This window comes from Mercenaria mercenaria, chromosome 15 (genome assembly GCF_021730395.1).
Source record: "Mercenaria mercenaria strain notata chromosome 15, MADL_Memer_1, whole genome shotgun sequence".
In the NCBI taxonomy this organism is placed as follows: Eukaryota; Metazoa; Mollusca; class Bivalvia; order Venerida; family Veneridae; genus Mercenaria; species Mercenaria mercenaria.
The window spans coordinates 6838998-6853515 of record NC_069375.1 but is presented as its reverse complement, the minus strand read 5'-3'; the positions used below and the strand labels follow the sequence as shown (position 1 = coordinate 6853515).

Here is a 14518-nt window from a genome sequence, read left to right as displayed (position 1 = left end):
GGCATTCTTCTTGAGATTTTAGCCCTAATTACAGAGTTATGGCCCTTGAAATAGCCAAAAAGTGGATTTTTTGTTTGTGATGCTCATATCTCAAAATGTATATGGCCTAGAATAATGAATTCTTTATATAAAATGCTTGTTGAGGCTATACCCCCTTAAGACTGCAAACATTTGAATTGTTGCCCCTTATTTGTGACAAATGTACCAGTGGGGGCACACCCTGTGTTCTACAGACAACATTCTAGTTTTTACTCTGAAATCAGTTGAAACAAGCTTTGATCCAGTGTGATTTCAGTTTTCAATGTTGCTAATGTTACTTTCATAGAGACAGACAAATGATAGTTGCTTAATTACCCAGAGGTGTTGTTCGTTGCCAGCACATTTACTTTACTGTTGTAGATGATTCCACAACAGAGGCACCAGAAACAACTACGGTTGCCAAGGCAACCACACCAGTAAGTGAGAAGAAGAAACCAAAGACTGCAACAACCATATCATTACCTCTCATTACTGAAATACCCATAATACAGAAGAGCGAGAAGAGTGAAATCTACTCGTTTTATGTAAGAGTTCAAATTTATTTTATCACATTTATCATTGCATTCACATATACATGTCTGTTAATAGGTGTAGGCATTATTTGTCTATTTGTATATGTATCCAGATACCATTGAATTTTTAAAGTGTTGTATAAACTGATTCTTAGCTTAACTATTCAAAGAATAGGTAGAACTTTTGGACTCACCTTTGTGTCCCAGTTTTTGTATGTTAGCTTGTATCTCAGTAACCACTTGTGGGAATGGATTGAAACTTCACACACTTATTCACTGTGATAAACTGAGGTAAATTGTGTAGGTTCCATAACCCTCTTTTACTTTTTACAAAATTATGCCCCATTTTTGACTTAGAAAATTTTGATGAAGTTTTTGTATGTAAGCTGGTATCTCAGTACCCACTAATGAGAATAGATTGAAACTTCACACAGATTTTCACTGTCATGATCTGATATGCAGGCACAGGATCCATAACTCTACGTGTTTTCTAATTTTTACAAAAATATGCCCCTTTTTTAACTTGGCACTTTTTGATTAAATGTTTATATGTAAGTTGTTATCTCAGTACCCACTAATGGAAATGGATTGAAACTTCACACATTTGTCCACTGTCGTGAGCTGATTTGCATTGTACAGGTTCCTTAACCATGTTTTAGGAAAAATTAAAGATTAAGTGTAGTTGATATAACTTTGAAAGAAGCATAGAAAATATCCAGTATACATGTATAAATATTCCAGTAATTTGTTCTGTTATTTTAGTTCCTGTTGGCTGTCACTGAAGAAGAGCAGGAAGGCATGTATACACTGAACTTCCACAACTGTGAAAAAGAGAATGTTGTTTCATATTCCGTAAGTTATTTAAATTATCTAGATTTAAACTGAACCATTTGTTATCTTCATTTATAAATCATGTGTTTGATTCACATCTTCAATACTGGTGACCCTTTTTGTTTTGGGGCTAGTAGGTCAAGGGTCAAGGTCACAGAGACCTTCAAACTGAAAACAGCACTATCATATCACTAGCCAGAGAACCCTTGAGCATTATACAGTGGTCACACTTCATAGTATGTTTGCTGCAGTCACTAGTTAACTGTTTCTTGTAGTTTAGTAGGTCAAGATCACAGTGACCTCTTTGCTCGAAAAGATTTCCATCAAAAACTTGAGAAATCAGATTTTATAGAATGATTGCCAGTGGTCCCTAATGTATATTGTAAGTCAAATGTAAAGGTCAAGGTAATCTAGGGACTGAAAATGGTATCTTATCAATACCTGAAATATACTTGAGCCTGAGATCATCAAGCTTCATAGTACTATTGTTGATGGTCAGTACTTGCCTCTTATAGGTTTTTTGGGTTGTTGGGTGTAAGAGTCAAAGCATTTTGGAAACTGAAAATTAGGCGCAAAGTTACCTCTGACAAGCCATTATACAGGTAGTCTGTGGTCATCTGTGTTTTGCAAACAGTCACTATATCTTTTGTTTTACATAAGACAGTAGTACTGGTGTTATCCATGATTTTAGAAAATAAAAGGATGTTAATAGAATTTCTAATGTACAGACTAGTTTGAATGAATGAAAAGTGGTGAGCATAGGTCTAGTAAATATACAAGTTGTTTGAAGACTTTACAACCTCATATATACGTCACAGACAGAAGGATCATGGGCCTGAAATATGTTACGAGTATTTTTACTATTATTACATCACTAACTTAATGGCATGCTTGGTCCAGAAGGTTTAGCACTAAGTTACTAATCAAAAGATTGCTTGTTTAATCCCTTGTCAGAGCAAATCCTTTTTGTGATAATTTGGGTGAAGAAAGTGTGTTGGAAGTCAACAGTCTTCACCATTGGTTATTGTTTTCAGAGTTCAGTTAGAGACTTGAACAGAATACAGGAACACTTGTTAAGTGGCTGTAGCAACATTACTGAATTACTTTAAACTCAAGTCAGACAAACATTCACAATAAAATGTTATGTAGACACATTTCAATACTTTCAGATTGATATTGTAGAAGTAAATGAGAATGGGAACTACCTGTCTGCCAGCATTATGCCTTTACCTACACTCTACTTTGCCCTCAGTTTAGCATACGTTGTCATGGCCATTGTGTGGAATACAGTCCTGTGTAAGTCTAAAGATACTGTCTACAAGATGCACTACCTCATGTTGGTCGTTGTCTTTGTCAAGAGTTTGTCCTGCTTATTTCATGCAGTAAGTATGGTGGGGTTCATTTTACTGAAGGGTAAAATAAAATTGGAAGCTAATTCATGTATAGCTATACCTTGGATACATGTATAACAGGTTTTTTGAACTGGAAGTTGTTCTTGATCACAGATATATAAGGTCAGGACCACCACCCAATCCACTGTCAGTCAACCAATATTGTCAGCATTTTAAAATAAACACATAATCATGAATGTAAAACATGTTTTGTTAACATACAGTAAAACTCTCGCATTTGCAAGGAGATGAGCAAAATACTGTAGTTATCCAGTGGTACATGTGCTTGTAACATAGAAATATAGGGAAAATGGCTGTGGACCACATAAATTGCTTAAGCTTACCAGGGTCTGTCGAATCATTGATGCTCAAGCAAGAGGTGTTTAACTGTATTTTTATGCCCCCAAAGGGAGGCATATTAGTTTTCAACTGTCTGTCCATTAGTTCATTCGTCACAACGTTAACTTTTTGCATGAAGGCACTTTACTCGCGAAGTACTTATTGAGTACACGACCCCTATTGACTTTGGGGTCACCAGGTCAAAGGTCAAGGTGCTGCGGGGGCATTTGTCACCATTAGTGACAGCTCTTGTATTAAACATACATTTTTACTATCAGCGCTGTATTCAATACAAGAAGTGTATGATTTTTCCTTTGAACATAAACTTCAGTAGTAGATACTATGTATTGTGCATGCTATAGGCTGCTAGAGGTGGGTACCAAAATTAATACAAAGGCCCTTCAAAGCAGCTGCTGAAATAGAGATAATGCGTAATAACATGGTTAGAAAAGCACTGCACTATATAATATTGTACTGCCTAAGTTAAAAAGGGATGTAAACTAAAACAATTCAGTAAAGGTTTGACTCTGTAAATCAAAGGTTTAAACAAATAAAAATACCAGAGATAAATATTATCTAAAGTAGAAAACAGCTAGAAATTTGTAGCATTCTGTGTTCATAACTTAGATGTGACTGCCACAGTATAAACAAAACCATTATGGTTCTTTAAAATGCTAAAATATACTGACTGATAGTTGACATGGGTGGTGGAAGAGAGGGGGGAATGGGTTTGTCCAGACCCAAAGTGTCTGTGTTCCTTTCTCAGAGAGATTGGTAATTGTAAGTGTTTTTGACATTTTTGATATTTAGAGTTTTGATAAAAGATTTACGGGTACTAAAAAGTAGCAACATTGTAACATGAGCTTTGACATAGAGGTAAGTTTGGATTCAAGTGATTTGTAAAGGCATACTGTCTGAAGATAATGATTTTTTTTTATAAAAGAATGCTTTAATTGTTTCAGATAAACTACCATTTTATACAAAAGGAAGGCATACATGAGGAAGCATGGGCAGTCCTGTTCTACATAGCATATCTGTAAGTTTTCACACTTTAAGTCTGGTGATTTATATAGGAAATAGCATTTTTGGGAGATGAAACATGGTTGTTTAAGACTGATAATCTTTTAATTCAAGGGGTCGCCTAGACAGACTGTACAAGGTTGATTTAAGGCCTGATGTGACTTGTTAATGCCTCATTTTAATGAGTTTGTAAGAAAACTTACCGCCATGTTATTTCTTTTCCCCCACCCCATCCACTTCAAAATTTTGGGTCATCCTTTAACCGTTTTTCTATTCTAAAGTTACATTCCAAATAATCTGTATCCACCTCTTTCATATTGGTAGAATTGGTTAAAAAATTGGAGATGATAATCCATCAACTGTAGATGTATCTTTAGAATTTATAAACTTTTGAAAGAGTCATTATTCTTTCAGTCACATTTCTTTGTTCTTTTCAATATATACCTTACAGTGAGGTAATGATGTTCAGGGACACAATGTCCAGTGGATGCATTTCAAACTTTATAACAGTTTTCTTTATAAATATTATTTTAGGACAAGAGGGGCCTTGCTGTTTGTTACAATCATTCTGATTGGTGCAGGCTGGGCATTCATCAAACATGTACTGTCTGATAGAGAGAAGAAGCTTTTCCTTATAGTCATCCCTCTTCAGGTATGTACTGCAGTCATTTAGTAATTTGATGTAAGCATTCTGAATAGTTAGAAGCTGTCATTTTAAAATTTGAATGTAAAAAGGGAACAGTAGCTAATGATCACAGATCTGAACATCTTTCATAGATGTTTATAACAGATTTACTGTAAAATGATTCAATTTCCAGGGCAAGAAATTGTGTGGGCTATTTTGTCAGGATAGGAATTTATGGATTTCGCTTGAGGATAAATTTCATTTGTTTATTTGGGTTTAGTTTCATAGATTGAACAAAACATGAAGTCCTAAACAAACAGTATTGATTTCACAGTATAAGATGCTAGTTGTAGCGTGCTTACACAGTAGTATAAAAGAGCAAGTCACTGTTTTGTGCCTGCAATATTTATGCACTAATGATATTTCAGATTCTTGACAACATAGCCTGGATAATAGTGGAGGAGAGTGAGGAGGGAGAGTCACAGTATACAACATGGAAGGAGATATTCATTCTCATAGACCTGTTATGTTGTGGAGCTATCCTGTTCCCAGTTGTCTGGTAGGTAACACATGTCACAGTATACAACATGGAATGAGATATTCATTCTCATAGACCTGTTATGTTGTGGAGTTATCCTGTTCCCAGTTGTCTGGTAGGTAACGCTTGTCAGTATATATACAAAATGGAATGAGATTCATTCTCATAGACCTGTTATGTTGTGGAGCTATCCTGTTCCCAGTTGTCTGGTAGGTAACACTTGTCTGTATATACAACATGGAATGAGGTATTTGTTTTGATACACTTACCTTGTAGAGCAATCATTTTCCCAGTTTGTCTGGGAGGTAACACTTACCAAAATATAAGTTTGATAAGTTTATTTCAAATTTTCCTTTAGGCTAACTGGCCCATGAGGTTAACAAACAATGAAATGGCGAGACAGTTATATAAACGGAGAAGGGTGTTAACATTCAGTTTTCTGCATAAATAGCACATTCTAATATTACAACATTAGAGTTACAAAAATTTATACATAAATAACCATATAGACATTATAGACATATATACCAGTATGGACATACGAAATATTATTTATCATTTTTACCGGTGCAATTTATGTATAACATGGAAGGATAAATTCATTTTGAAAGACATCATGGTGTGGAGCTATCCTGTGCCCAGTTGTCTTCTTTGACAACACCTGCCATAGTATTCAGTATAAAAGAAAAAAATCATTCTGAATGACTACACTTTTTGTAGTTGTGTTGTGGAGCTAATCTGCTCCCAGTTGTCTGGTTAAGTTACACTTCACAATATACAACATGGAAAGAGATATTCATTCTGACACACTTGTTATGTTGTGAGGTTATCCCTTTGTGTTTTGTCGGGTAGGTAAAACATAACACAATATACAACATGGAAGGAGGTTTTCTTCTGATATACACAAATAGCATTTAAGGTGCGTTATGCATTTTACTTAGAATTACGACAAAGGAAGCTACATATAACTTCATTAGCTCATGAGGTGAAAAAAATACTAATTGTCAGATCTTTGCTTCTTACATTTTATCTAGATTTAGACCAGGAAGGTATCCTCCTCAGATTGATGTCAGGGAAGCTTTCCTCAAATTTATGTCAGGAGACATTCCTTCTCTGGAAGCTGTCCTTCTCAGGATTATGTGGGGAAGTTTTTAATGACTTGCTGAGAAGTTACAAAGTCTTGACAGGTCAGCTGGACACCATATATAACTTAAATACAGTTTAAAAAAAAACATCTTATCAACAGAACGTACTTGATATTTGCAGGTCAATACGACATTTACAAGAGGCCTCCAGAGCTGATGGCAAAGAAGAATTTAGTTTAACCAAACTGAAATTATTTAGGCAGTTTTACATAATGGTAAATATTTTGTCTAGCCTTATTCAGTAAAGTTTTAATCTTCGCATGTTAAAATAGCATTCAAATGATTAAATAGATTAAAATATAATTTAATGTTATTGTGCTGTTGCACCTTGAAAGCTACTGCAGTGTATAGGTATTTGTACAGATTTTAATGTCAGTGTTTATTGAGCCTGTCTGCTTAGCTGAACAGGGAGCGTGCATATTTTTGGATCACAAGGTTGTAAGTTAGATCCTTGGGCAAGGCATATGTTCTCTGTGAAGATTTCATAAAGACTGTTAGTCTGAATTCATTTGTCCTCCACCTCAGATTCATGTGGAGAAGTTGGCAGTACTTGCAGAAAACAGGTTAGTAATGGTACAGAATCCAGGAACTCTGATCAGTTTAACTGCCCAGCATTATTTAACTGAAATATTGTTGAAAAACGGCACTAAGTCGAAAACAAACAAACGAAACAAATATTCATTGATAGTGTTTAGTTTTAAATATATCTAAATACCCATTTCAGGAGGTGAGGCACTTTTACATTTGATGATGAAATATTTTCTGTCTTTCAGATTGTGTGTTATATATATTTCACAAGAATTATTGTGTATTTATTAAAGGTAAGTTTTCTTCATGAATGGTTTAGGTACCTTCTGTTACTAGAATTGTCTATTTCCTAACTGGAATTCCTTCACTAGAACTATTTTTCAACTGGAATTCCTCCACTAGAACTATTTTCCAACTCGAATTCCTTCACTAGATTTATTTTCCAACTCGAATTCCTTCACTACAACTATTTTCCAACTCGAATTCCTCCACTACAACTATTTTCCAACTCGAATTCCTTCACTAGATTTATTTTCCAACTGAAATTCCTTCACTACAACTATTTTCCAACTCGAATTCCTCCACTAGAACTATTTTCCGACTGATTTTCTTCACTAGATTTATTTTCCAACTGGAATTCCTTCACTGCATCTATTTTCAAACTGGAATTCCTTTACTATTACTAGAACTATTTTCCAACTGGAATTTCTTCACTAGACTTATTTTCTTACTGGAAATTTTACTACGAACATGTGATCTAATAATACTGTTCTGACAGTGTAAGCCTAGATATATGGAGTATGTACCTGTATGTATATATATAGCTGTTGGATAATAAATAGAACTATTACTTCACCTTATAATCCTTAAGGAACAAAACTGTAATAACCATTGTCATTCTCATTTGCATAAATAATATGAAATACATGTAGTTGAAAGTTAGTTCAAAGCAATGCGAAAAAATTGCATTACTTCATCTGTTGATATCAAAGTTCTTGTGTAAATATGTTACATTTCCTAACGTAGATGACAGTTCCATTTCAATACGAGTGGTTGAATGAGTTGTTCCGGGAGTTGGCGACAATATTGTTTTTCATCATAACGGGTTACAAGTTCAAACCTGCAGCTGACAATCCATATCTACAGGTTCCGACGGAGGATGATGAGGAAATGGAGATGGAAGAAGTGTAAGTTTAGCAATGATATATTTACAGGCAAAGTGTATTTTGCTTTACTTAGTTTATATTAGTTAACTAGTCAACACAACTACAAAATTATGATTGCACATTAACATGATATCTTATGCAAGTTTGATTCTTATCTAGTTTACTATCACAGCATTGACAGGTCTTATTTAGGGGTCACATTGACGTCTAGATTGAAAACATTTTCCCCTCAATATTCAAAGACAGCTTTTGCAGTCAGTCTTCATAGAATGGCACCTATTGTTTTTGAGTTCATTTGGTCAAAGCTCAGTGTCGCAGCATGCCAAATTACATTATGAGGAACATATCTATTTAACAAATAGCTCTTGTTGAAATAAGTTGTGTATTATTTTCAGCAGGCTTTTAATATATATTTTACACAGAGTCTGGAACATGAGTAGGGTAACTGTTCCATAAATGATTTTATATGAAATGAAGTAACGGTACAAATGTATTATCCAAATAATTTACTTCAGCTGTCAATGTACTCATTTTCTTGCCAGAAAATGGCATCTAATGTATGTAATAAGATATTTTTATCAAGGGTTTAATAAAAAAAAAAAAAATTGCCATAACACAGTTCCAAGGCTGTCCCAGCTTGCTTGGGAACAAAACTTGACCCAAGATACCTGTGAAATAACATTACTGTAAACCCAATCTTGAGTATAATTTCTTTATATTGCAGAATTATCGGTAAATCAGCTTCACTGGACACGGTTAAGAAGGTGAACCAGGGTAACCGTGATGATACTAGCGGTCCAAAACTACGAGAGAGTAGCCACGAATATGACTGACATAAAGTTCCTTCTCATGGACAATAGTATAATGTAAAGTTTTAAAATGACCTACAGTGCTGTTTGATTATTGTAAAGTAGAAAAAATAAGTATGACAAAATCTTGATTTTGAAATTTTTCAAAGAATGAAATACTTATATTTACATCAGTTCTTTTCAGTTACATCTTATTCAGTTAGTAATTGTAATTTTACTAGTGATTTCATATTGAAGGTACTTGTATCTGACAAATTATGTGGAAATTGAACAGTTTGTACTCAATAGATCATAACTTACTAATCTTAAAGTATCATTGTATTTTGAATGAAGCGGAAAGAGTCTTGTAGGAGAATGTGTTGATCACAGACAGTATTATTGATGTCCTGTATAATTTTGAAATTGGGTTGTTGTATACCTTAACACTACTCATTCTGAGACAGTGTAAATTTTTTATATCATCATTTATCTGTTAACTTTTAGTATCATTATTTATTTTTTCTCTATGAAGTTTCCTTCATTACTGATGGTCAAGAGATGTCACATCGTGACCTGTTATATTCCATATCTTTACAGTGAATTATGGTAAAAGATGTTTAATATTGTTTCATTCAGTGTAGTGTAAATGAAGCAGTAAACACTGACTTACATCAGTTATTCTATGTAACCCCCAAAAAAAGAAATCCTTCAGGTTTAATTATAGCATTGAACTTCTTAGTCCAGGGACACAGTATGAAAATAAGCACACTGGCATATAGTCAGACTTGTGTTTAGCAGACAGTCAAGCAACTTACACAGTCTGGCTGCTTGATTGAGACAAGTTGAAAGTCAAACCAAGTAGAGCACTTCAGTCAAAAGACATCATAATTGAGCTGCACCATGAGAAAACCAACATAGTGGCTTTGCGACCAGCATTGATCCAGATCAGCCTGCATAGTCGCATGGATCCAGACAAGCCTGTGCATCTGTGCAGTCTGGTCAGGATCCATGCTGTTCACTTTCAAAGCCTATTGCAATGAGAGAAAGTGTTAGCGAACAGGATGGATCCTGAACAGACTGCGCTGATGCGCAGGCTGGTCTGGATCCATGCTGGTCGCAAAGCCACTATGTTGATTTTCCCATGTGAGGGAGCAGACAAGATAGATTCTTTTATTTCCTCCAATTATAAAGAGCAGATATATTGAAGCATTTTGTACAGGTTTTATTTGGAGATTTTATTCATGTTTAAATGTTGTCAAGATATTTTATTATCTATAAGAACACTGTTTCTACATTTACACATTTTCAACAATTGTGCACTTATTTATATTTTATATAGTTTAAATAGAAGTGAATTTTGCTAACAGATAAACACACCTGTATAAATAGTACAATCCTAGAGAAAATGTTCTAGTCTATTTCCTGTCATTCAATCATTTCATAGGTTTTTGTCATTTGACAGTTTCTATCAATGACACTACAGAAACTTTAAGCAAAATTGTTTTGTATACCTTTTGATGTAATATATATGGTATAAGTGTTGTTTTTATTTGTTATCAATTAGAAACAGTAAGTTCTGTAATGTATCAGTTTAACTGATTTACCTTTAAGCTTCTCAGGTAAAATGCCAGGATGAAGCTAGTCAGCTAGTATTATCTGTTCAATTAATCTAGATACATATAGATATTTGGAAATGTAATGATTGGGCCATTTAACAAAATTCATTATCAACAATATTACGAAATGCACAATGGCGGCCATCCATATTTATCGGTAGTATATTTGGAAATCAAAAATAAATTATATGAAATCACATTCATTAGACAGCCAACTCTAATCGAAACTGAGCTTTACATATTTAGTAGTTAATTAATGGATAAAATACCTGTAACAGTTGTTTTCATAGAGTGTGCTTCTGGTCATTTGTTTATAACCTGCCTAAAGTGAATAATACTCTACCAATGTTTAAATACAATAAAATAGTTGCTTCAGGCAGCAAGTGGTTGAGTAAAATGCATAGGTTGTCCAGGATGTCAGGTCATCCAAACTCAAAAATAGGTTGAAGACACTGAGGACCATGTGGCTTATGTAAGCCTGGTTGCTCGAGCCATTGATAATAGAGTGAGCAGTTTTTCAACTTCATACATAGTGTGAAGAAGTAGCTATACATGAAGGCTTCATTTCATAACATAGATTTTTTGCAATACAACACAAGCCCAATATTGTCAGTCTGTCAGATATTGTATGTATGTTCATTTTATAAAGGGTGTAAGGAAAGTTTGTTGCAGTTGGAAAAGTAAATCAGAATAGCAGATACATGGAAAGTAAGACATATCTAGATTTCAGTCATATTAAATGTTGATATGTTGACATAATTCTGATACAGAAACCTGGTAAATTACAGATTTTCCAACTTGGAAAAAAAAAAAAAAAACTATTTCTTTTATAAACTAGTTCAGAAATTTTCAACTTTCGAAAATAAACAAGTATTTCTTCTTTCATTGACTCTTAACGCATCTATTTTATGTCGGATTTTGAAATAGTATTTGTATGATGGTAAAATTCAACAACAACACGTTTATCAACGTTTCGGCTCTTACGCCTTCATCAGGATAAATACAAATTCAACTTCTATAAAGTAAAACTAAAGAAATTACTTCAAAATTAAATTATATTGCAACATATGTAGGTTGTTAAGTATGGAATTGGTCTACCCTATAAAATTTAGTGAAAAATGCCATTTTCTGAAGCAAAATTCTGAGACGAGGCAAAATTTCACTGAATGTTGTACTGGTACTGATGATAAACCCGGACAGATGATAAAGTCGACGACCTTGGATATATTCGATTGCAATCGGTTATTTATAAAATTGAACACACCATCTAATAGCTTCCACTTACAACACCAAATGGTGTAAGTAAAAACAAAATTGGTAAATATTCTGTATAAATAAATGACTTACATTTATCTGTATAAAAAATATTTATTCAAAATTACTGGGGAAGAGGGTGTTTTTTGCGCATGATCGCTGTTGCAACATGAAGGCCTGACATTGGGTCACTTTTCATAACTTGATCAGGAATGACTGTTGCAGCTTTTTGGGGAAGTTTCAATATAATACTAAGAAGAAAATTTTGTAAATGACAAAGTGGTCAAATTTATCATCAGTCAGCCTTCGTACAGTCACCATTTTACAAACCCCTTTCAGGGCCTCACTTCATGTGTGTTTGCTAACTAAATATGAATTTGAATTTAGTAAAGTTTTCAGCTAATGTTAAGCTTTATTTTGATACTGACCATTGATTACAAATTGCAGAAATAAAAAAGTTACAGGTAAAATTCTGCATTTTCTGTTCGCGTTTATCATCAGTACCAGTACATTGGTTTCAACTTAACTAACTGATAAACACAAAACATGGTCATTGGTAGTCTTTCAGTGAATGGTACATACCTTTCTTGTTGTCTTTTACATCTCGGTAAAATAATACACTGTTTGATTAACTGGAACGAACTTGCTTTACACCCTTTACTTGCATGAACATTCATTGTAATGTTTTTTTTTCCTGTGATATTTTGTTCATTTTGATATAATTTATGTCGCAAACATTAGGTAGTTTAATTCTTAGTGTAACTTGTGGGAATTGTACAACATAGGATCAGTTTTTGAATGAGAAAAAGAATTGTATTATTGAAGAATGCTTGTACGTTTAATTGGAGAATATGGAATGTACCGGTATATATTTTACAAGTACTAGAGTAATATTGTATAACTGTATGGTTCACTGATTGTACATACCGTAATGAAACCATAGATATAAAGTGTTCCATATATTTGAGCACATGCTATGTTGTTTGTATGCGATTTCAGTAATTTTATTTGGCAGACTGATACAGTATGAACTATAGATTTTGCCCTGTTTTAAGAACAAAGAAATACACTTGGCTGCAGAAAACTAATACTGTAAAATCATTCAATTTCATGGTATGAAATTTTGTGGTTTTGGTCAAAACAGCAATTTCATGGGGATATGAATTCATGGATTTCAAGTTTTGAACATAAAATGAATGGGAATTTTACTTGTTCGTTGGGATTAAATTTCACCGATTGACTCAACCACGAAATCCACAAAAGTTAATCCCCCACAAATATTAATGATTTCATAGTATGTAGATTCTTAGCTGGAAAAATATTCCTTTGTGAAATAAAATCACACTTTAAATTGTGATTCTTTGTATAAATTAAACATTTTTAGAACTATGCATAAGCTATTTAGATAAAAAAAAAATTGTTGATTTTACCCATGTGAATGCTGGGTTTCTTTGGGTGGTTGAAAAGGAAAAAGCCTTTCAGCTGCTCCAGTTTTTAGCTCACCTGTCACAAAGTGACAAGGTGAGCTTTTGTGATCGCGCAGCGTCCGTCGTCCGTCCGTCCGTCCGTCCGTCCGTGCATGCGTGCGTGCGTAAACTTTTGCTTGTGACCACTCTAGAGGTCACATTTTTCATGGGATCTTTATGAAAGTTGGTCAGAATGTTCACCTTGATGATATCTAGGTCATGTTCGAAACTGGGTCACGTGCTATCGAAAACTAGGTCAGTAGGTCTAAAAATAGAAAAACCTTGTGACCTCTCTAGAGGCCATATATTTCACAAGATCTTCATGAAAATTGGTCAGAATGTTCACCTTGATGATATCTAGGTCAAGTTCGAAACTGGGTCACGTGCCATCAAAAATTAGGTCAGTAGGTCAAATAATAGAAAAACCTTGTGACCTCTCTAAAGGCCATATTTTTCATGGGATCTTTATGAAAGTTGGTCAGAATGTTCACCTTGATGATATCTAGGTCAAGTTCGAAACTGGATCACGTGCGGTCAAAAACTAGGTCAGTAGGTCTAAAAAATAAAAAAACCTTGTGACCTCTCTAGAGGCCATATATTTCACAGAATCTTCATGAAAATTGGTCAGAATGTTCATCTTGATGATATCTAGGTCAGGTTTGAAAACTGGTCACGTGCCATCAAAAACTAGGTCAGTAGGTCAAAATAGAAAAACCTTGTGACCTCTCTAAAGGCCATATTTTTCATGGGATCTGTATGAAAGTTGGTCAGAATGTTCATCTTGATGATATCTAGGTCAAGTTCGAAACTGGGTCACATGCGGTCAAAAACTAGGTCAATAGGTCTAAAAAATAAAAAAACCTTGTGACCTCTCTAGAGGCCATACTTGTGAATGGATCTTCATAAAAATTGTTCAGAATGTTCATCTTGATGATATCTAGGTCAAGTTCAAAAATGGGTCACATGTCATCAAAAAGTAGGGCAGTAGGTCCCAAAAAATGAAAAAAACCTTTTGACCTCTCTAGAGGTCATATTTTTTATGGGATCTGTATGAAAGTTGGTCTGAATGTTTATCTTGATGATATATAGGTCAGATTTGAAACTGGGTCAACTGCGCTCAAAAACTAGGTCAGTAGGTCTTAAAATCGAAAAACCTTGTGACCTCTCTAGAGGCCATACCCTTTAATGGATCTTCATGAAAATTGGTCAGAATGTTCACCTTGGTGATATCTAGGTCAAGTTTGAAACTGGGTCACGTGC

At 34.3% G+C, this 14518-nt stretch overlaps 1 protein-coding gene across 1 annotated transcript in view; it reads left to right on the top strand.

Annotated features, from left to right (window-relative positions):
• The window catches only part of LOC123538173 (protein GPR107-like), a 34855-nt gene extending 24391 nt beyond the window's left edge, over positions 1 to 10464 (top strand). Inside the window, exons 6-15 of the mRNA XM_045322167.2 lie at positions 400 to 563; positions 1314 to 1403; positions 2552 to 2764; positions 4075 to 4148; positions 4667 to 4784; positions 5186 to 5316; positions 6562 to 6655; positions 7214 to 7261; positions 7995 to 8155; positions 8859 to 10464. Of these exons, the coding sequence (XP_045178102.1) occupies positions 400 to 563; positions 1314 to 1403; positions 2552 to 2764; positions 4075 to 4148; positions 4667 to 4784; positions 5186 to 5316; positions 6562 to 6655; positions 7214 to 7261; positions 7995 to 8155; positions 8859 to 8967 (1202 nt within the window). The 3' untranslated portion in view covers positions 8968 to 10464. The remainder of the gene's footprint in view (positions 1 to 399; positions 564 to 1313; positions 1404 to 2551; positions 2765 to 4074; positions 4149 to 4666; positions 4785 to 5185; positions 5317 to 6561; positions 6656 to 7213; positions 7262 to 7994; positions 8156 to 8858) is intronic.
• Positions 10465 to 14518: the final 4054 nt, after the last annotated feature.